The 20954-nt window shown below is 37.8% G+C and overlaps 1 protein-coding gene across 1 annotated transcript in view; it reads right to left on the bottom strand.

The window, feature by feature from the left end:
- Positions 1-9527: 9527 nt before the first annotated feature.
- Positions 9528-20954, bottom strand: part of LOC145983859 (F-box only protein 30-like) — a 47664-nt gene continuing 36237 nt past the window's right edge. The window contains exons 4-7 of the mRNA XM_083116917.1: positions 17504-18542; positions 12952-13087; positions 11870-11970; positions 9528-10485 (exon numbers count right to left, since the gene is read on the bottom strand). Coding sequence (XP_082973043.1) covers positions 10374-10485; positions 11870-11970; positions 12952-13087; positions 17504-18542 — 1388 coding nt within the window. The 3' untranslated portion in view covers positions 9528-10373. The remainder of the gene's footprint in view (positions 10486-11869; positions 11971-12951; positions 13088-17503; positions 18543-20954) is intronic.

Raw genomic sequence — 20954 nt, 5'->3', positions numbered from 1 at the left:
GGCCTAGTAAGCGATACTTAGCCCTCTGGACGTGCTGACCAACGTCACCTCGTTGCCAGTTGAAGATAACTCTAGGTAGGATTGTGGAAGGGAGACTGACAGTCGGGAGATAGCCCATGGCCCTTCGAGGTTTTAAAATATGAAAACAATTCCTTCCGTAAATCTAATTTCTTGTCATTGTCACGTGAGATTTCTTTTCAGTATGACTCCTGCAATACCAATTAGTTCCTAAGTAGGATAATGAGATGGACAGAGAGATATTAAATTATGAGTTCACTGTTTAAAAAATAAGCATTAACACATTTTTATATTGACATACCTCTTTACGAGCACGTCACTACAAATGAACCAATCTAGTGCACACTAGAGCCTTGGGTTATCGATACCTATGGGGTATCCTACAATTACAGTCAAACCACAACCTCAATTCTCGAAGCTGTAGCCTCTCCATGTAAAACGATTGCGTCGTAAATATAGTAGATTTTGCTTAAATGTTTTGAGACATTCATACCACCTTTATTTCATTTGCTACAAAGGAGCGTTTGGGTGTATTGTTTATAAAGAGGCGGCTGGGGATTATATTTCTAATGCATATTGAACGAATGGTCTTAACTCATAATCATGCCGTAAAAAGGAACGAACTCGTGGGGTAGTGGTTATCGCACTGGGTTGTCACTCTAATGGTCGTAGGTTCAAATCCCCACCGTGGCAAAAACTTTTCGTAAGCTTTATTCGTTCCCATTGTTACTATTTGAATTAGTCTTCTTTGAAACTAACAACGAAAGATTATACAATTAACTCTCTCTCTTTCAAAATGGTAATATGAGGACAGGTTTCTTATTATAAGAATTGGAAATTTTAGTGGTCTCAACGCATCTAAAATCCAAAATACTAGATCGACGTTATTTTCTACTGAATTCCAAATCCACGTTATACACAGATAGGCTAATGGGGCCTGGACCTACAGTTTAAAGTGAGATACGAACCACTATGTGTCTTCACTTGTTATCCTGCACTGAACGTAAAACAAACAGCTCCCCGCCCCCATTTTTAAAACAAATTTACATTAAATATGGTATTTATAAGATAATCATCATTGATTTGATTGTTTTTATTACTGAACGTCAAATAAAACATTTCCCACAATCACCTCTTCGTCCCATCTCTCCCAATATCTTTCTGTCCCTCTCTTTTCCCCCTTCCCCACCCCCCACACACATGTATCAAAATAAATATTTTCTTAGGTTTGTATGTGTATAAATATAACATTAAATACCCCCAAAAATACTATTTATTTTCTACTTTCCGTCACCCCTCTCCCACTCCCACAACCCCTCATCATTATTGGCGTTCGCCAGACCAAGTGGTAATGTATCGATGTCTTGTAATCAGTGTGTCCTTTTCCGAGTTCCAGTCAGGTCCCATAACGTTTCAGATTCCAATTTAAATGTATCCCGAGTCGTGATTAGCCTATGTGTGCAAAAAGTGATGTTAAAACGAACTCTTGACCTCAATAATACAAGTTGTGTATTTTCTTTCAGCTGTGGTTCCCTCTTTTCGCGAGAAATAACGAATTAACCTAATCATTAACTCAACAAATAAAAATGCATCTCTAAATTAATTAATGAAAACTGTTATTACACCCAAACCACTATTTTATCGTAAATGTAAATGAAATGTCATCTCACGTGGTGAAAACAATGTGAAAATTGGTCTAATGAGAGATATATATATGATTGTCAAACACATACATGAATACATTATATTAAGCTCATGAACTATAATTGGGACAATTTAATACTAATTTGAAACGATTAAAGGCATTAAAACGACAAAGTAACTTTTGCGCAATCTTTCTGCCGATTCGCATTATTGAAACAATATTTAACCAATGGGGACGTTATCTCATATTTGGAAATGCTGCATTGGTTGAACTTCCTGTGGACAAGACCGTGAGTCACGCCTCCTGCTCCTCTGAATCGAACTTCACTCTGATTGGAGGATCATATATTTCACAACACTTCCTTGTTTCAGAGCTACCAACATAATTTCGTAAGACGTTGGACTTAGAAAAAATCCATGCGACAGATTTTTTAACATGACTGTACCATGGCGTGGCCTGCAAGATCTCCGGACTTAATCCTATGCGAGTTCTCCATGTGGAGAATTCTGAAAGACAAAGTTTATGCTGTGATGTCGCGAGATTTGGAACACTTGAAAGAACAATTTTTTCATAAATATTCACACCACAATTGTGTAATAACATCTGTTAATCAGTATGAAAAAGGTGTAATAAATGCATCGAAAACAATGGCAGCCATTTTGAGCAGTTATTTTAACAATTTCTATTTCTATGTAAATACGAAGTAACATAGTTTGCCTTTTTGGTAAACTGACTTATGCAGACTCCTGTACTTTGAGAGTGCCCCTCTACAGCCTCAGCTTTTAACCTGTGTAAGTAGATTTTAGTCCTCGGACAGGCGAGGTGCTTTTAATTATGGTAAGGGGCATGTCCCTGTATAATGCGATGGGTGCTGATGCACCAAGAATTTTTACTTCAATCTACCAATCAAGCAAATAGCTTAAGTGCTGATGCACTAAGAATTTTCACTTCAATCTACCAATCAAGTACAAACCTTGTACAAATACTGCTTTCCCCCTGTATCTTTCTTGCTTGTGCATACACAATCACATTTCTGAGGAGTTAAAAGTAAATATGTAACATGAAACCAAGTTGTCAAGGAAACACATGACACATTTTAGAATTTGGAAAAAAGATTTAATCTTTTCTATTTTAAGACTTTTACTTGATTATCTAGCTCCCTGAAGAAACCACATAAATTGGCCAAATCTTAGATATAAAAGTGTTTAGATGCCACAAGTTGATTGAACTAACTTACACCTCGAAATATTAGCACATGGTGTCTATTATATTTATTGATCAAGGGAATGCAATCAACTCAAGATGTATTGTCCAATGAAGTTATAATTATTATAGCCTTGCCTGATACCTCTCTTCATGACTTTACAATTGCATTGTTGTGCTATTTCAACATTCATTTGTGAAAGAACTATGAGAGATTGCAGAACAAAGTGACAACACGTGTCACTTGAGGATTTCACCAATTGAATTTAGGCTAGTGCAGCATGTTATTGTGGCTATGGTGTGAAATGTTACTGTTGGTTGGTTTAGTCTCAAGTGGCATGTGTTGTGTGCCACTTGTAACTTTGGTCTGAAATCTTCCTAAGAGTGACAACATATGATAGCCGTGAACTGTTTTGTTTGTATTTGCATTATTTTTTAAATGTCTTATATTTTCCTTTAATATTCCATATTAGACACTTGTATGCTCCACATGTATTGAAACACTGGATTATTTGCTGTATCTTGTAAGTTAGATACATATGCCATCTCTTGCTGCTTGCAGAAGCCTTTGTAAGCAAGTCATAGCCTAAATGTGGTCATACGTGATCTGACAATTAGGTTTGCAAACTTGCCATCATATGGCAGCACTGCACAAACAGCTGGGTAAGATTTCATAACCTTGGTATATCAGTGTCTTGCAGCTGTGTTTGTGTCATGTGGAGGTATCTTGCTGAGTGGCGTTCATTATTATTGTTGTGTGCATCTGCAAGAATGTCTGAGCTTGAATTAAGAGCAATGAAAAGTGTTTTTCTGAGGGAAGAGAAAGCATTACTGATGAAGAGAAGTCACCAGGAACGAGCAGAACCGAGAATACAATGCAAAAATTTGTCAAATTGTGCATCCAAATCGCTGTCTGACTGTGACAAGCATAGCGGACCAAGTAAACATAGATAGGAAAACAGGAAAATCTTCACTGAAATTCTTGGCATGAGAAAGGTGTGTGCTGATATGGTCTCGAAGGAGCTGAAAAAAAAGCAAAGGAGAGCCAAGACCTTTTGAAAAGGCGAAACAAAGCTTTGAGCCATGTTATGGTGATGAAAGATGGGTGTACCAATACAACCCCGAAACAAAGATTCAAAGTGCACAATGGATGTCTGCTAATTCTCCACAACCAAATAAACTGAGGGCCATATAATAGATTTCAGCAACACAGAAAATATAGCCAAATCATCAAACTACCAGGACCACATCATTAATGAAGCAACATCCATTCATGGGAGAAAATAGAATCTTAATCATGACACAGTGCTCAAACAGGACCCAACCTGGCTAGCGATAGCCAACCAGCAGTGTGGATGCAGCAGACATGGATCTCAATTGGTCCACTCAGCACTGCATTTCTACCCTGAAGATGTGAGTGACATTAGCTTTCGAAAGCTTGGAATTCTTTCCACAACCTATCTGGTGTATAGCCGAAGTCTGTTCATCATTCATCGACAACAAAGCCTCAAGACTTACTTCAAATAAGTTCTATCAGGCCAAATCAAGAATCAAGGTGATCTTGCTAACCTTTTTGATATCAAAGGGATTATTCATTATGAATTTGTACCAACTGGACAAAAAGTTAGCAAAGTTTACTATTTGGAAGTGCTGAAAAGACTGTGTGAAAAAGTTAGATGAAAATGACCTGAACTTTTTGCCAACAACTCATGGCTCTTGAATCATGGCTATGATCAGATTATGATATGAATTTAAGGAAAACATGAAAATTTCATCAATGTTAAAGAAACACTGGCCATAGAATATCTACAACTGAAAGTAACCAAAATCTGGTGACAGGTACATATAAGAATGATACACTTGCATTGACACACACACACACAATTTTATTAAACATGAAAAAGTTCATAAAATATAAACACAATACTTCTATGTAAGTGCTTAAACTTTCCAATACTTTTAGACAATATAAAAATGTACACAATTTCTGAGCATAATACAGTCACTTATCATTTTACACATGTGCATGATGAATATGTGTGATCATTACAGTGATCTTCACCACATACACAATTATAGGATTTAAAATTAGAATATGTCATAGCAATAAAACAATGCACTGGTAAAACTGATGTACGATATTTTAATACTATATTCATTTTCAATACTTTTATTATAACAACACACTTTCACAATCACATAGAAGCCAGTCAAGCAGTCCTCTTAAACTACAGCTCTACACTTGTTGTAAACTACAAATGCCAAATAGCTTTACTTTCACTTTCTAAAGATTTTCCTATGACCATAGCAGGGAATGAGCTGATTTTTTAACTCTATATATGATTGTTTTCAATTTACTTTGAAAGAGAGTCTGACAAATAATAAACAGAACTAACCATCTGACACGTTTCTGAATTTTAAAAAAATGCAGCTCTCAAGATGTGATGCAACCTGGACCAAAGGAATATTAGTATGATTTTCAGTTATAATAACCGCATGTTGAAATATTGAAAACTAAATTAAGGGTGTCGCAGGATTCATACTTCAAGCACATATTGTACAGGCACTGCATGTTATCTATTTGTCTGGTAAGTCTGTAAAATCCTGAAGAGATTCTCTCAGGATAGCAATCAGTTCTGGATGTATTTCTAAGTTTTCAAAAGTTAATGTCTGTGGATCTATGAACAAAGAACTGAGGAAAATACTAATGAAATGCTTTGTATGGAGTGTAGCTCTATATGGTGTGAAAATATGGACACTGAAAACAAGGGAGAAAAAGCGATTGGAAGCTCTAAAAATGTGGTTATGGAGACGAATAGAACAGGTGAAATGGACAGAAAAAGTGAGAAATGAAACAGTGCTAGAAAGAGTTGGGGAAGAGAGATCAATGCTGGAGATAATCGTGAAGAGAAAAAGAAATTGGTTGGGTCACTGGATGAGAATTATGCTATTGAAGGGATGGTCAATGGAAAGAAAATCCAGGGAAGAAGAAGATACCAAATGATTGATGATGTCAAAATAAATGGGTCCTACAATGCTACAAAGCAAAAGGCTCAAGGTCAAACAGCGTGCAGGTTGTAAGGAAATACCTGCCCCTGGGCAGAAAACAATGAACGAATGTCATCTTCAACATTAACATCAATCCTTGAAGACGAGAGTGATCTGGTCAATATCCACAAGAGAATATCTTCTTAATTCACAACTAGGAATGCTTCAAGAAATGTGTTTTGTAAAACTCCTCTCTGCAAACGAGCTGATAAAATGTTGAGAATTGACAGTAATGCTCTTTTACTCTGATAAGCTTACTTTTCATTTTTCCGCGTAAATTTTCTTCGCGATCAATTTCACCACCAGTCTGGTGGTTTCGTCAGGCATGTACTGTCTTGCTGTGGGTGACATGGTTCCTTCTTCTTTTGCTTGTGCTCGTGGCAGTGCTACTTCACACAGTCCTTTCACTTTCTGCCGTTCTGGTGTGGGTGTAGTGCTTCCTTCTTTTGCCGAGCATCGGGGTTTGGCACAGTAGGTGACTGCTCTCGGTCTCATCATCTGCTTCCATGGAGTGGCGCTTGTTCGGATGCGCACGTGGGCTTTTTTGCTAATGCTTAAGGCCCGTGCTTGGTTTCTTGTCTTGCCTACAAGCGGTATGCTGACGACTCCATCCTTCTTTACAAAAAAATGAGCAATTACAAGAAGCCATACAATTGTTTAACTTGGCCCACCCGAGCATCCACTTCATACCAGAGGAAGAAAAAGATAATATCCTAAACTACCTGGATCTCGCCATAAGCAGGAAGACGACAAATTCAAGACCAATGTATAAAGGAAACCCAACTCCGGAACGAAATACATCCACAAATTTTCTGGTCACTCTGCATGGCAAAAAACAACATTTGGATCAACTTCTTCAAGAGAGCTATCAACCTTACCTCAGAACCTGAGGACCTGCAGACTGAATTCGATCATATCATCTCCCTTGGCATTAGCAATGGGTACAGCCAACAGGAACTCCTCCACCTCCTGGACGCTACCAAAATAAAAATGAACCAGCCACCCCTCCCCCCCCCCAGAAAGAAAGGATAAAAGAAAATTGGATCGACCTCCCCCGACATTCTGACCTAACCAAGAAAATTCAAAAAGTTCTAACCAGGCACAGTTTCAAGATAGCAGACCAACCCCCTCCTTCCATAGCCTCCCACCTAACCCTTTTCAAATGATATTACACCAACCCCAATGCAAGATCTACGTGAGCACCTGCACTTGTGGAAGCAAGTATGTAGGTATGACAAAGTGCCGACTTGAGGATAGGCTCAAGGAGCATGATGCTGACCACCGCCTCAGGAGGAGAAGAACAGGCCTTTCCTGTGACCTTATAGACAGAAACCATAACATAGACTCTGCCAAAATAGTCATGCAAGCGAAATCCACCTTGGAAAGGTTCTCAAAAAGAAACATATGCAATAGTGACCACTCCCGCCAACCTCAACACTAACCCTGGGACCCTCAATAAAACCTGGCTTCCTGCTATCAGGAACCCAACCTGCTCCCCCCGCATGACAAGAAACTAAGCACGGGCCTTAAGCATTCACAAAAAAGCCCGCATGCACACGCGAACAAGCACCGCTCCATGGAAGCAGACAATGAGACCGAGAGCAGTCACCTGCAGCGCCAAAACCTCGATGCATGGCAAAAGAAGGAAGTACTACACCCACACCAGAACGGCAGAAGGTGGAAGGACCGTGCCAACTAGCACCACCACAAGCACAAGCGGAAGAAGAAGGAACCCCGTCGCCCACAGCAAGACAGAGCCTGACGAAGCCACCAGATGGGTGGCGAAATTGATTGAGAAGAAAATTTACGTGGAAATATGAAAAGTAAGCCTATCAGAGTAAATTACCTATCTCTGGGTAACCGCCAAACAGATATTTTTAGATACAATGTGAACAATGCTCTTTATTTTCATGTGGGCAGACAAAATTGATAGTAACTGTTATATATCCCTACATATTAATATTTTATGATTTAAAGGCCACTTTATGCACAGATAGGTTAATTGAGATGGAACCTACAGTTTCACCACTATGCCATCAGGGAAGCCCTACTGTAATTTTTCACTCCATCATTTTTCAGCTACTATATTTTTACCCTTGAGCAAGTGGGAAAAATATGTTAATTTTTATCACTAATAAAGACAAGTTTAACTAAATTATTGGAAGGAATATGGATATACTGATGAATTACTACAAATACAGTGAAGCCCTAAGTTTACATTCTTGGATTATACATTTTCCCGCATTATACATTCAATCTTCATTGTCCCAACATAGCAAAATGTTATAAATATTTTCTCAATTTTACATTTTCTTATGTTTAAGTTGTTTTTTTAAGCTTGGTCCCTCTAAAAATGTAAAATCGAGGTTTCACTGTATGTAGTATATTTTCTGGATACATATTTTGTATATTCACAAATAAAATAAATCTTCACACTACTATATTAAAAAAAGTATACTTGGAACTTACTGTGCCCCTCACAGAAAGGAACTGGGAGTTACTTTTGGACATTCCACAACTGCAGGAGTGAATTTAGTTACAAGTTTAGAAACAATTATATATTATGGTTCTAATGCTTATTTTATCCTCTCATGAAACATATTACTTAATATTTTTCCACTGTCAGTGTGCAGATGCAACACCAAGCATCTTTCATATGCAACCATCAATTGTTCACGTACGACTTCATTTTACACAAAGTGGTGTGCATATGTTTGTGTGTTGGGGGAGGGAGTACAATAATATAGTAAATAAAGAGAAATTGTTAAAAAGATCAAAGATCAATTACTTACGTGTGTGAGTATGAAATGTCGATCAAAACAACATTTCAGAGGTTATGACTGCCTCCTTCTTCAGGTTGATGCTTATTCTTAGACACCTGACATGGTGTCACGTTAAGAAAGTGTTAGTTGAGGATACAGGTAAAAGGTTATGGTAAAAAACACTTGTGGAAAAGACCCCACTTTGTAGCTGTAAAAACCCTCACACTAATAAAACTCATATCTAAAACCACACATTTCCTAATCTAAAATCACTTAAAAGAAACATCCTAAGCAGCTGTTAGAGGCCACCTGGCCAGTCTTAATGTGACACCATGTCAGATGTCTAAGAATATGCATCAACCTGAAGAAGGAGGCAGTCCTAACCTCTGAAACGTTGTTTTGATTGACATTTCGTACTCACACACGTAAGTAATTGATCTTTGATCTTTCTCTTTATTTAGCAGTGAGCAATATGCACATCACAATATGATAATATAGTAAATAGCAAACTGCAGCACGGTTGAAGATGAAGAAAATTAGAGATCCCACATAGCACATGAAAAGCTCAAAGTATGCACTGAAGAGCAAGGTACATCCCTACATTTGCCAAGACATTTCTGTTGATTCTGGAGTACATCTTCTTTGTTGGTGCTTTCTCTTAATCTTCAGAACGCATTGCGTAAAAGAAAGTGGATGGTCAAAGATGAAATAATGTGCTGAAAGTGCTACAGATTTCATCAACAGCTGACCTCTGTGGTGGAATGGTTAGCACAGCACACTACAATACCAGGGCATGGGTGTTCTTCATCAATTTCATCATATTGTCACTCATTCTCATCTTCACGATTAGCCAAAGTGGCAGTTACCTAATTCTCAAACATCTACTTGATTGAGCTGATTTTCTTTTAAAAGTTGTACTTGTTGAAGTAAGTAGAAGTGCATTCATAAAATCCTACATGTTGATTTATTATTCATTGGACATCTGCACTCGTAAAACCAAATTGAAAGACCTGTGCAAAATACCATTCTACATTAATTTTCATATATTCAGTTCTATATATAACACTAAAATAATAACAATAATAATATTGAGTACTTCACAAGGGAATGTTAAAACTATTTGGCAGTAGCACCACAACATTAGGACACTGGAATTTTTCATGGCATGACATTTTTCTTCTCTATCCAACATACAATAGGATAATCTAAATTTTCACACTTAGTACACTTTGACCTCCACACTTATAAACTGATATTCTCTGTCACTACTTACAATGACTAAGGTAGTAACTTGTCACCAATAAATATAGATTTTAAATAGCAAGGTATAAGAAAAATATTGCTGATGAAAAGATGAAACCTTGGAACAAATATGTATCAGTCTTGGACGTCAAAGCATCCTCTACTGTCTTATTTATGAGTATCGTAATGCAAATTATTTAGTTCTGTTACAAATTCTAGTGAGAATACATTGTTCTGGCTGCTCCCAATATTAATTATTTCCATGGTAGTACACAAAATTACTTTACTCTAACAATACCCTAAATTATGACTGATATTCTTGGTTAAAATCAAAAGCAAATTTCATTTTACACATTAGAATACAATTTGCAACCTCTAAAGAAACATTTCTATCACAGATTTATCTAACTCAAATTATGTTTCAGTTAAATCTTTTACTACATCAGAATATTCCTTCAAAACTTAGTGTGCGACTTTTCTTCTGAAAACATTTCTTTAAGTTTTGAAGACAACTCAGAATTAGGCTCCTCTCCAAGTAGATTGAAGTAAGGCTTACTTCCAGTGAACCTGATAAAGAAAGAAGTGAACAATTATGTTTTGTATTTATTCCATAATAAGTACAGATACTTCTATCTGTATCTACTTCTAGTCAATATCACTTTTGCATTATTGGGAGGGGGAGGGGATCGAACTGTATAATACACTTCTTCCATGTATACTACATATAATTTTTAGGGTGGAAATGCTCTCTCTTTGATCCAATACTCATTATCATACAATCATACTTAATATTATAACAGTGGTTGTTTTTTTACAAATCTCGAAATCAACCTTTACCACAGTATGTATGTACGTATGCATACTTGTACCCACAGGGTGGGTGGGTCGGTCAGTCAGGCCATCCATCCATCCATCCATTCTATTGTGCGCAGAATGTTCTAAAATGTTGATTTGAAGTTTCCCCAGTCAGATTAATAGTCCATCGGCCAGACAAAATATTGGTATAACTTTATTTAATGTACGGTTATATGGGTGTGTAAGGATAGCACAAAACCATGTTTTCCATGTAATTTTTAGATTTCGAATTTAAAATTTTGGGTGTCAGCACTTAGGCTATTTTACACCTGTCACGTTATATGGAGTCCAGCCCCTTACCATAACAAATCTGTACTGTCGCATAACTAAAATCTTAAAATATTCTGACTTGGGTTAAGAGACGAGGCTGTAAAAAGGCACTCATCACACATAAGGACAAAAACAGGACAACACACAGAATTTTACTGGCCATAGGGCCAGTCGAAAGAGCCTCGTTAGTCTGTAAAACAGTCCAGCGTGTACTGCGTGGAAGTGAGGTTGACAATTGGGTGTACTACGTGGAAGGATCACCTCTTACACCCCAATTTTCCATGTAAAAGTGGTAGCTAATAAAAATGGCAATCAATCGATGTTAGCACCTTTTGTAAAAATAAGTTTTCTTACATTACATTCATGAAAAATGTTCTTCAGTACTCCTTCCCCTATCCACTCATCTCTTGAAAGCATCACATGTTTATAAGTATTGTATGGTGCGAGCTAACCAGTCAATCAACATAAATTTACTTTTTACAGTATTTACTCTTACTTATGAAAATAAGAATTAGATAAATAAATATAAGAACTCAACAACATTATGCTCACATTTTAGTATTCCTTCCTGATAAACTATGTTCCTTTAAAATATACAAAATAAAAATTGATTTACCAAGAATTCAATGGAACATCTCTAATAATTTTTCATATTTTCTATAATGTAATTTGCAGAAATTAAACATACTTGTTTCCTGGCATTAGTTCGATGGTTTATTTTATATCAATGCTTTAATTGTCAGCAGATGTGTAATTCACAAAAATCATACATTTACAACATATTATGAACATATCTTAATATATATAAAATAAACTCTCAACATACCTTTCAAAGCAGACACAATTTTTCAGGTGGTTTGACATGTGACCATTATCTTCGAAACCCCATTTATGAACTGGTGTAAATGCTGTACTGAAAAGCCAGCGCTGAAAATGAAATAATAAAAAAAATATCATTCACATTTAACTAGTAAAATTTTACAAGTTAAATTCAATGCGTATACCATTGGTGTTATACTCTCATTAAATTTCACACACCCTCTTCTAACAAACTATCTTTTCAAAATTAGTTAAGATTCTTTTATTTCCCTTAACCCTCTGTCATCCGCATCCTCATAGTAGCACAAATGGATTGGATTCACAAGGGCTTTGAGTGAGATGGGAATGTTTGATCTAATAAAACTACAGTATTATAAAATATATCAGTTACCTGATAAGATACTTGAATACTACAATACAGGGATACTGCTAAAAAAATTACATGTAAATGTTCATATGCGTATGTATGGAAGCACACCCATGCATGTACCCATGCATATAATAGTAAAAGTTTTGGAGGGGTTAGAAGTTAGAAAATGAGTTTAATCCACGTAAACCAATGAGCCTTATACATAAAAAAATAGCTCCGACAGTAGAATGTCACATGCACATGCATGCGCACTCACTCACTCTCTCTTTCTCTCTCTCTTATCATATATTTGGAATAGGTTGGATACAACTACAAACTCTACCTACACCAAGCCATGGTCAACCCTGGATATATTTCCACACTGGTCACCAAACAAATATCCCGAGCTACCTCATGCACCACCACCTCAACAAAATCAGACACACCCTACGTTCTCTCCTTCCCATCCTCCATGGTGATCCCGACACCAGAAACATGTTTCCTGGCAAGCCCAGAGTTGGTTTCAAACACCCCCCACCCTTCAAAACATTCTGGTCCACAATGCCACTTCACCCCAAAATCAATTTCCCCCTGCTCACAAATGCTATTATACCTAATAGGTGTATTTATTGGGCTATTATGTCTGTTTATGGGCTTAACACTAATTTGCACCAACACAATAAAAATAGAAATGCAATTGAAAAGGATGCCCACATCAGTCGGTAATATATCTAACTTACCTTGTATGCAATTCTCCATGTGACTTTTGATCCAATCTTTTTCCTTTGCCACTCTTGAACAACAATGCCTCTGTCCTCAAGTATAGAGCAGCATACATCACGAAGAAGGTGACACGTTAACGATAAATTGCACAAACTGGAATGGCGAAACCTCACATTACAAGGAATCATAAGCGTGCATGGAAATTATGTTGACAAATCACACGCATGCATACACACAAAATCAAGGGTATCGAAAGGGTTGTAAGCTTAAAACCATTGGAGAGTTGAGTTAATATAAGTAACACCTGTAGATTACTTGGGAAACATGCCACTCCCCTCACCTCTATAAACCCCTTTGCCCAAGCTTACATTGTCCATATTTAAAACCATGGTACAGACTGCAGTGCTGTGGCAGGAGGTGGTACCCACGGGAGACAGTCAAACACGGTAGAGGCCGTTGGCAGTACGATACTGATGTGCAACAGAAGAAGCATGTAGGAAGATGGCGAGAAGAGTACATTTAAGTGATTACGAACGGGGCAGAGTGGTTGGTCAGTTGGAATCAGGGCGAAGTGGCACTGAAGTGGCACGTGTTATGGGGGTATCGGAAAGTGTCATTTCCTGACTTCAGAAATCGACTCGTACCAGAGGAACAGCTTTGCGTATGCATGGTGGAGGTCGTGGAAGGTGTACAACTGCTTGCCAGGATCGGTACATCGACCAGGTGGCAAAAATAAATAGATCTGCCACTCCAGTCCAAATTGCTCAAGACCTTGTCGGTGCTTCAGGTGTCCATGTGTCCCCGAAAACCATTATGCGACGACTGAATAGTGGTGGGTTGTATGCCCGGAAGCCAGTTATGTGTGTGCCATTAAAACCAGCTCACCGCCGTGCCAAATTACACTGGTGTGTGCAGCATCGTAACTGGGACCAAGACAGATGGGCAAATGTGATGTTCTCCGATGAATCGCGGTACTATGTGACAAGCAATTCTGAACATCAAATGGTGTGGAGAGAACGTGGAACACTATATCATGCACAGCACATCTGTGAATGTGACAGGTATGGGGGACCCGGAGTCATGGTATGGGGGGAAGGGCATAATGAAAAATGGGAAAACACCACCGCACATCTTCGCTGCAGGATCCGTTACTGGAGCACAGTATTCTACCGAGATCCTGGAAGGTTATGTTTATTTTTTTCGGGGTACAGTGGGCCTGGACTTTCTTTACATGGATCATAATGCGAATCAACACAGAACTGTCCAAGTGACAGAGACACTGTAAAGAGAAAACATCATCTGCATGGACTGGCCTGCATATTCACTGGATCTCAATTCCATCAAACATGCATGGGATGCTCTCGGAAGGCAGGTTGCACAAAGGAATCCCCCACCCCGGACCCTCCTGGAGCTGAAAACTGCACTTCAGGAAGAATGGGACAATATACCTCTCGCGCTCACGAACACTCATCGACAGCATGCCAAACATACTCTGGACTCGCTCTACACATGCCAAATTGTGATTCGTGTGCTTTCCTCACTTTGTTTTGCTTATGCTGGTTTTGCTTTATGACGTCCTGTTTCTTTGGTTGCTGGGGAATCCCCATCATCTTTTCTCAATAAACCTTAACTGATATCTGTACTTATATACTGTTCACTTGTTGCACCCTGATCACGTAGTCAAAAGTTATTGGTCAAAACGTGTTTGTTCCTTAGCAATTGTTGACCAGTGTACTTTGGTATTCCACACTATTTTACTATTTTAACACTGAGAAGTGCTAATTAGAGGTTGCAATCTAAGGTGTCTGTTAAAATCTGTGGAAAATATATATGTATAGATAAGAATTGTCCCACACCGTGGCTGTGTAGTTTAAGGCATCATGATTTGGGCCTTGGCTACGGGATCTGCGCAGTTTCGAGTATCCTGGGGGAAGTGTAACAACTTTTCTTCTGAGATTTCGGCCTGTGTATGGGACCAGTGGCCACACACCATTGTGAGGAAATTGAGGAGGTACGAATGAGTAGCGTAACTCTATCTTGGAAACCTACAACGACGACTGAGGTTCATCGTGCTGACCACACATCACCCTGTAACTGGTTGGGTGATCTCCCCCCTTGGATGGGAGTGAGGCTGGCAGTCAGTAAGTAGGCCCCGGCCATCAAAGGCTGTTGCACCATGGGTTATTATTGATTTTTATTATAGATAAGAATTGAAAATAAATGAGGTTGCACACAACTATCAATGAAGTAAAAAAAAACAAAAAAACCTTGATGCCAAGTTAACGTGTGATAATAAGTAGGCTTTTCATTAAGAACATTCAAATTCACAACCATGCTTAGAAATATTACAATTTAAAACTTTATACATATTTCTAGATAAAAATGGGAAACAATCCTGTTAAAAAATCCTCATGCAACATTTCTTGTTGCTTACTTTGTGGTACTTTTTCGTATGCATTTCTGTGCAATTTGATAGTTGTAGAAAAACAGTGCATTGAGTAAGCAGTCAATTGCTATTGTCATTGTTGCTTCCCCTTTCATGACTCCAATATTCCTTTACCTAAGGAGTAAATTTTACTACAATTGGTCATACAAATCCACACATTCATAATTTGAACTTATTTTAATACCTAGTCTGACCATAAATATTGTTACACACTATTTTGTGAATAAATTTAATATGGTTTCATATTTTTTAATGTTCTTTCAGTATGTTACACTTACATAATATATTACACACAAATAGCGCCAATCAGTTTTCAAAATGCCCACTTTTTGCCGTCTCACACCCTCGAAGTCTCCCTGGCCAGGCATATATTGCAGCACAGATGGTCTTGATGGGAAAGTCTGCCCCTGCTGCTATCAAGGAGCGCTTTTAACTTTCAATCATAGGGTGCCTCTTCTTGCAGAATGTCCCCTCTAGCTCTGGGCACAGTTTGTAGTCCAAGGTACTGAGATCATGGCTATCGGATGGCAAATCAAAAGTGGAGAAGAAATAGAGTACACTGGTCTCCAGTCACCATCGCGTCATCCTTGCCTTATGAGCTGGGGCAAAATATTTCTTGAACTTCCAGGATTCATTGTGAAACATTGTTTGGTTCAACAGTGTCACGAGAGGGTCCATGATATTTTCCACATACACATTCGCACGGCTGTTAAGCCCTATTCTCAAAAATGAGGTCTGGTGGAACTCTCATAGCTCACCCCTCACACCAAACCATGACTGAGGAGGGCTGGTGGCATCTCTGATTTTTGGGAACTCTCTCACAAACTTCTTGAGAGTTTCAAGCATACACTCTTTAATTTTGGCGGTTAAAACTTCAGCAGTGAACAATTTCTTATCAGTGAAGAGAATCCTGAAATGCCCATTGGCAATGTACCGCTGCAGGAGCAGTCTCGATTTCAGTTCCCTCTGCTTCTTCACTTGTGTCATCAGGAAATTTCCATTCCTCCACTGGTAACCTCCAATTTCAAGGTCTTCATTAAGTACCCTGAACATTGATTGTTGTGAAATGTTCAGCTCCTGTGCTATTATCACTTGCTTCCGGATGGGATTTCGGCAGATGTGAGTCACCACTGCTTTAACAGCCGCAGCTGTTCATACGGTGTGAAGTGGACCAACTCTTGGACGATCTTTCGTGCTACCAGTATCAGTGAATCTCTGGATTGTCTGATACACAACTCTTTTGCTCATCTTCGGGATTTTTAGGGGCTGGAAAATCTCAGTGAGTGACTTCCCAACCATATGCAGAGCAATTACGGCTACTCTGTTTTCATATTCGCCCCACTCCATGCTAAGCACAAAAAGATACACGCTTGCTCTTTCACAGCTGAACACACATTGGTCAGGAGTGAACTTGAGCACAAGCATGGTTCATGAGCCTGACTACCGGATGTACAGTCCAAGCTGAAAGTTTGTAACAGAAATTATGGCCAGACTAGGTACTATTTAACAGACACATATAAATATCTTGAACTACTTAATGTGCACATATTAATGTGAACTTTTACTTCTTCACAATAGAATGAAATAGCATACAGAAATTTTACAATAATATCAAAATACATAATATTTTTGTACAATCATGCTCCAATCTCTTTCCTCTCTAATATTTTTTTCCATGAAAACTTCCCTCCGGTCTTCTGAATGGTGAAGTATTTTCCAACAACACATTTGTTTATTTCTTGTTGGATTAAGTGTTTCAAAAGATGCTAAAATATGAGAGAGAGGCACTTGTACACCCTAAAATTCATTGGTACTATATTAAATAATTTTGCAATATGTTATTGCAAAACAAGGTACTGGAGATTGTACCTCTTCCTTGTACCTGAAAACTAACAGCTAACGTAATGAATTGAATGGCCACCAAGAAATTATTGCATGTGGTTTAAGATAAGATGTCATCTGATTCTTTGAAACTGAGAAAAAAATGTGGTTACCTGCACCATGTGTTTTAACTGAATAATAATAACAACAACAACAACAACACACATGATACCAATGCACAAGTAAAATATTTTTTTCTCATGTAAGAATATATTAAAACAGTAATAATCTCATATATTTACCTGAATGGATCCAAAAATTTGCATATATGCCTTAGTACTTCAAATGGCAGCTGACATAGAAAAAGGGCCTCTTGAGATTGTCTCCCTTCTGCTTTTGTAGTTGCATTTCCATTATGGTGCGTCAGTTCTTCTACATTAAGCTTACAGGGCAGTCTATTACTGAAAGTGTTCTTCTGTGGTAAAGGAGGCTCATACTGCACGTTTGGTTTAACGCCAAAGCTCTCCAGTATATCATTATGTATCACAGATGATCCTTTGGTGGAAGGATAAAATCTACGTAAACTAAACATGCAGCCATAATGAGCCAGAGGGCACCTGTGTTCCAACCACCCATTCAAACCACCATGAATGTCGCTGTGGACATTCTTATAGTGCCATGGATACTCGTCTCGTCGAAATTCTTGAGCACACAAAAAGGTATACATTGACTTGGGTTTGGTTTGGTAACGAGTGATGGACTCCAAAGTAAGATCCAAGCCAAGTGAAACAATCAGAGGAGGGCTTGAGGGGGGAGGTGGAGGAATAGCTGAACAAGCATGATCCATCATGGAAGCTGAAAAAATGTCACTAACCAAAGTGTTATCTACAAATAGCACTTCACAGCCCTTCTCTTTCTCCAATTCACAGCCATCCAGTTGTTTGCCACTCCTTGCATGCAAAGGGTTCTTTTCCACCTTCGAACTTCTACCATTGACCAAAGGCAACTTTTCTTCTGAAGAATTTTCCAAACAATCAGTCTCTCTGCAATCAAAAAACACTTGAGAACAATGAGCATTTATATTACCGTTTTCGTTAATACTATTCATATGGTGACTACTCGATTTTTCGCAGACTGAATCGCTATTTGATTCGTTGTTAAATGTGCCATCGCAAGCAAAGGAGTCGTTCCACATTATATCCTGAATATTTTCACTTCCACTCAAACACCTTTGATCTGCTGGATTCCTGTGACTAGTTATCATGGTGAGAGCTGCTGTCAAAGATTCACTTGTCCTACGACTTGCTTTATATAAATCCCCACATATACTTCTCTGAAGACCTGTAACAAAAGAGTAAAGAATACATTAATTTACTTTCAACACACCTAAGATAAATATTGTGACAGAATAGACATGAAAGAAATTGAAGGCAAATCTATTCCTTGTGATTTAAGTCCAAGATCCTTGGCTTGTTATCTTGTTAAAGAAGCAGGTCACAATGGCTTCCTAGAGGTCCACATGATGGACGATATATTCCTTATGTTCCTGACTATATGATAAAAAAAAAGCAGGAATGAAAATACCTTGCATAGTCCAAACACCTTTTTCTTAAGCAAACAAGGAACACTTTATACAGTAATTTGAAAAATGATGCTTGCAATCTTGGGAGTTCCTAAATGTGTTACTGCAATATATTTAGGCACTCCAAGATTGTAAATCCCCTCTTTTACTGTATACTGTTTATAAATTATAAAAAAGTGCACATTCAGCAAGTTATGGCACCAGTAGTTGTTTCAAGCATTCAAAATAACAATTAAATTATTTATATAATATGCATACACTTTTTAGTGTTAAAGTGAGCAACTTTACTTGTTAAAATCATGTAAAAATGTAAGGTAAACTGCTACAATTGTTTAATGTTTAAATATTTTTTTTAACAAAATCATGTTTACAACTCCAGTCCCAATGAAATTAAAAATACCACATCTTAAAATTACTAAAAACCTACATTATACTGTTGGTGAAAGCCAAAGGATGCAATTTCATGAAGGCAACATTAGCAACAATGATCCACATGGTTGGAGTCTTTCAAACGGCGGAGCAATGAAAAACATGGGGCATGCAACAATGCATTGTGGGTTAAGTCAGTCTTAATTCTTGTGCGACATGACAACATGATGCTGAATGCAGCACTGGCCAACAGAAATATCATCCGGTTTTATACGCTTTCAAAATCCTGCCTCAGTGGAATTACACCCTAAGGCTAGTGCCACACAGTCAATTTCTTGCTGTCAGCACAACTCCACACTGAACAAATTGACCGTTGTCTTCCTTCGGTTTCTTTAAAGGAGGAAAGACAGGAGGGGGTAGTTGTTAAAGGTCCAGGAATTTTAAATACATTCAATTCTGATCCAAGAGAGGAAATGAGGGAATTCCAGGTGAATTTAAATTTTGTCCAGGAACCTTTTTTCGGACTGAATTTAAATTTGGTCCAGGAATCATTTTTCTGGATAAGTTTAAATAGGGTTCAAGTTCCGTACTGAAATGAAACAATACAAAACTTGGACCAAATTTAAATTGTGTGAGAAAAAAGGTTCCGGTTCTGTTATGGAACAAATACAACCCATTAGAATGTATGGGTTCCTAGATATTTAACAATCCCATGGTTGTTGAAGGTCCATGAATTGTAAATAAATTCAATTTCCATCTGGAAGAGAACATCAGCAAATGTAAATTGGTTCTAGGCTGTAAAGAAGCTTTTTACATTTATAGTATTTCAATCCAGTCTAGGAACCTTTTTTCTGGCTGAATTTAGAAACCTTTCTTCTGCATGAATTTAAATTTGATCCAGGAATATTTTTCTGGCTGAATTTAAATACAGTCCAGGCACATTTTTTCTGGATCAATTTAAATACGGTTAAGGAACCTTTTTTCAATTAAACAATATACAACTTGGACCGAATTTAAATTGTGCGAGAGAAAAAAGGTTGCAGTCCTGCAGCAGAACCCAACTGAACCCATCAGAATTTATGGGTTCCTGGGGTTGGGAGTCATTTGGTTAAATGTTGGAAGTTAGTGAAAAAAATGGTTGTAGGTCTCTGGAACCTCCATTTTATGACCCAAGGTAGTCACAGGGCCTATGCGACACCAGCCCAACACATTTGTATTTAATTTTTTGTCAGCCCCCAAGTGACAAAGTGATCAGCACAACATGCTCTGAAATCAAGGAGCTCTGGTTTCAAACCATTGGCTATACATGGAAATCAATCTCTGTATTGTAAATTATTGTTATTTTACATTATTTTTCTAAATTTGGTTCAAATGTTGAATTGTTAACACAGGAATAAAATTTAAACATATTAATTTGTAGTAGTCAATTAAAAAATGGAAAAGTAAGTAACAGTACCCTGCCATATTAGGACTTGCATCCACACATATGTCATGCATTTCAGTGTAAAAATACACTTCAACTCATTGTGGTTTTTTTTTTTTTTTTTTTTTTTTTTTTGGGACCCTTTGTCACATCCAAACTTCTGAAACTCAATTTTGTCACATTTCTCATACTTATGTCTCAGACTAAAAGTTTAAGTATTCAACTGCATATAGTATTTTGACACATTACCATGTTAGCCACTATGCTTCGGAGAGGCCAGAGTCTCTTGCAGCAGCTGATTATATGCATTTGAAGAACGACGAAGTTGGATAAGAAATTCTATACTTTCATAGAAATAGTCTTAGCATGTGCAGCACTG

This window comes from Lepisma saccharinum, chromosome 2, assembly GCF_977018435.1.
Source record: "Lepisma saccharinum chromosome 2, izLepSacc3.1, whole genome shotgun sequence".
NCBI classification, from domain to species: Eukaryota; Metazoa; Arthropoda; class Insecta; order Zygentoma; family Lepismatidae; genus Lepisma; species Lepisma saccharinum.
This window is presented reverse-complemented; position numbering and strand designations above follow the sequence as displayed.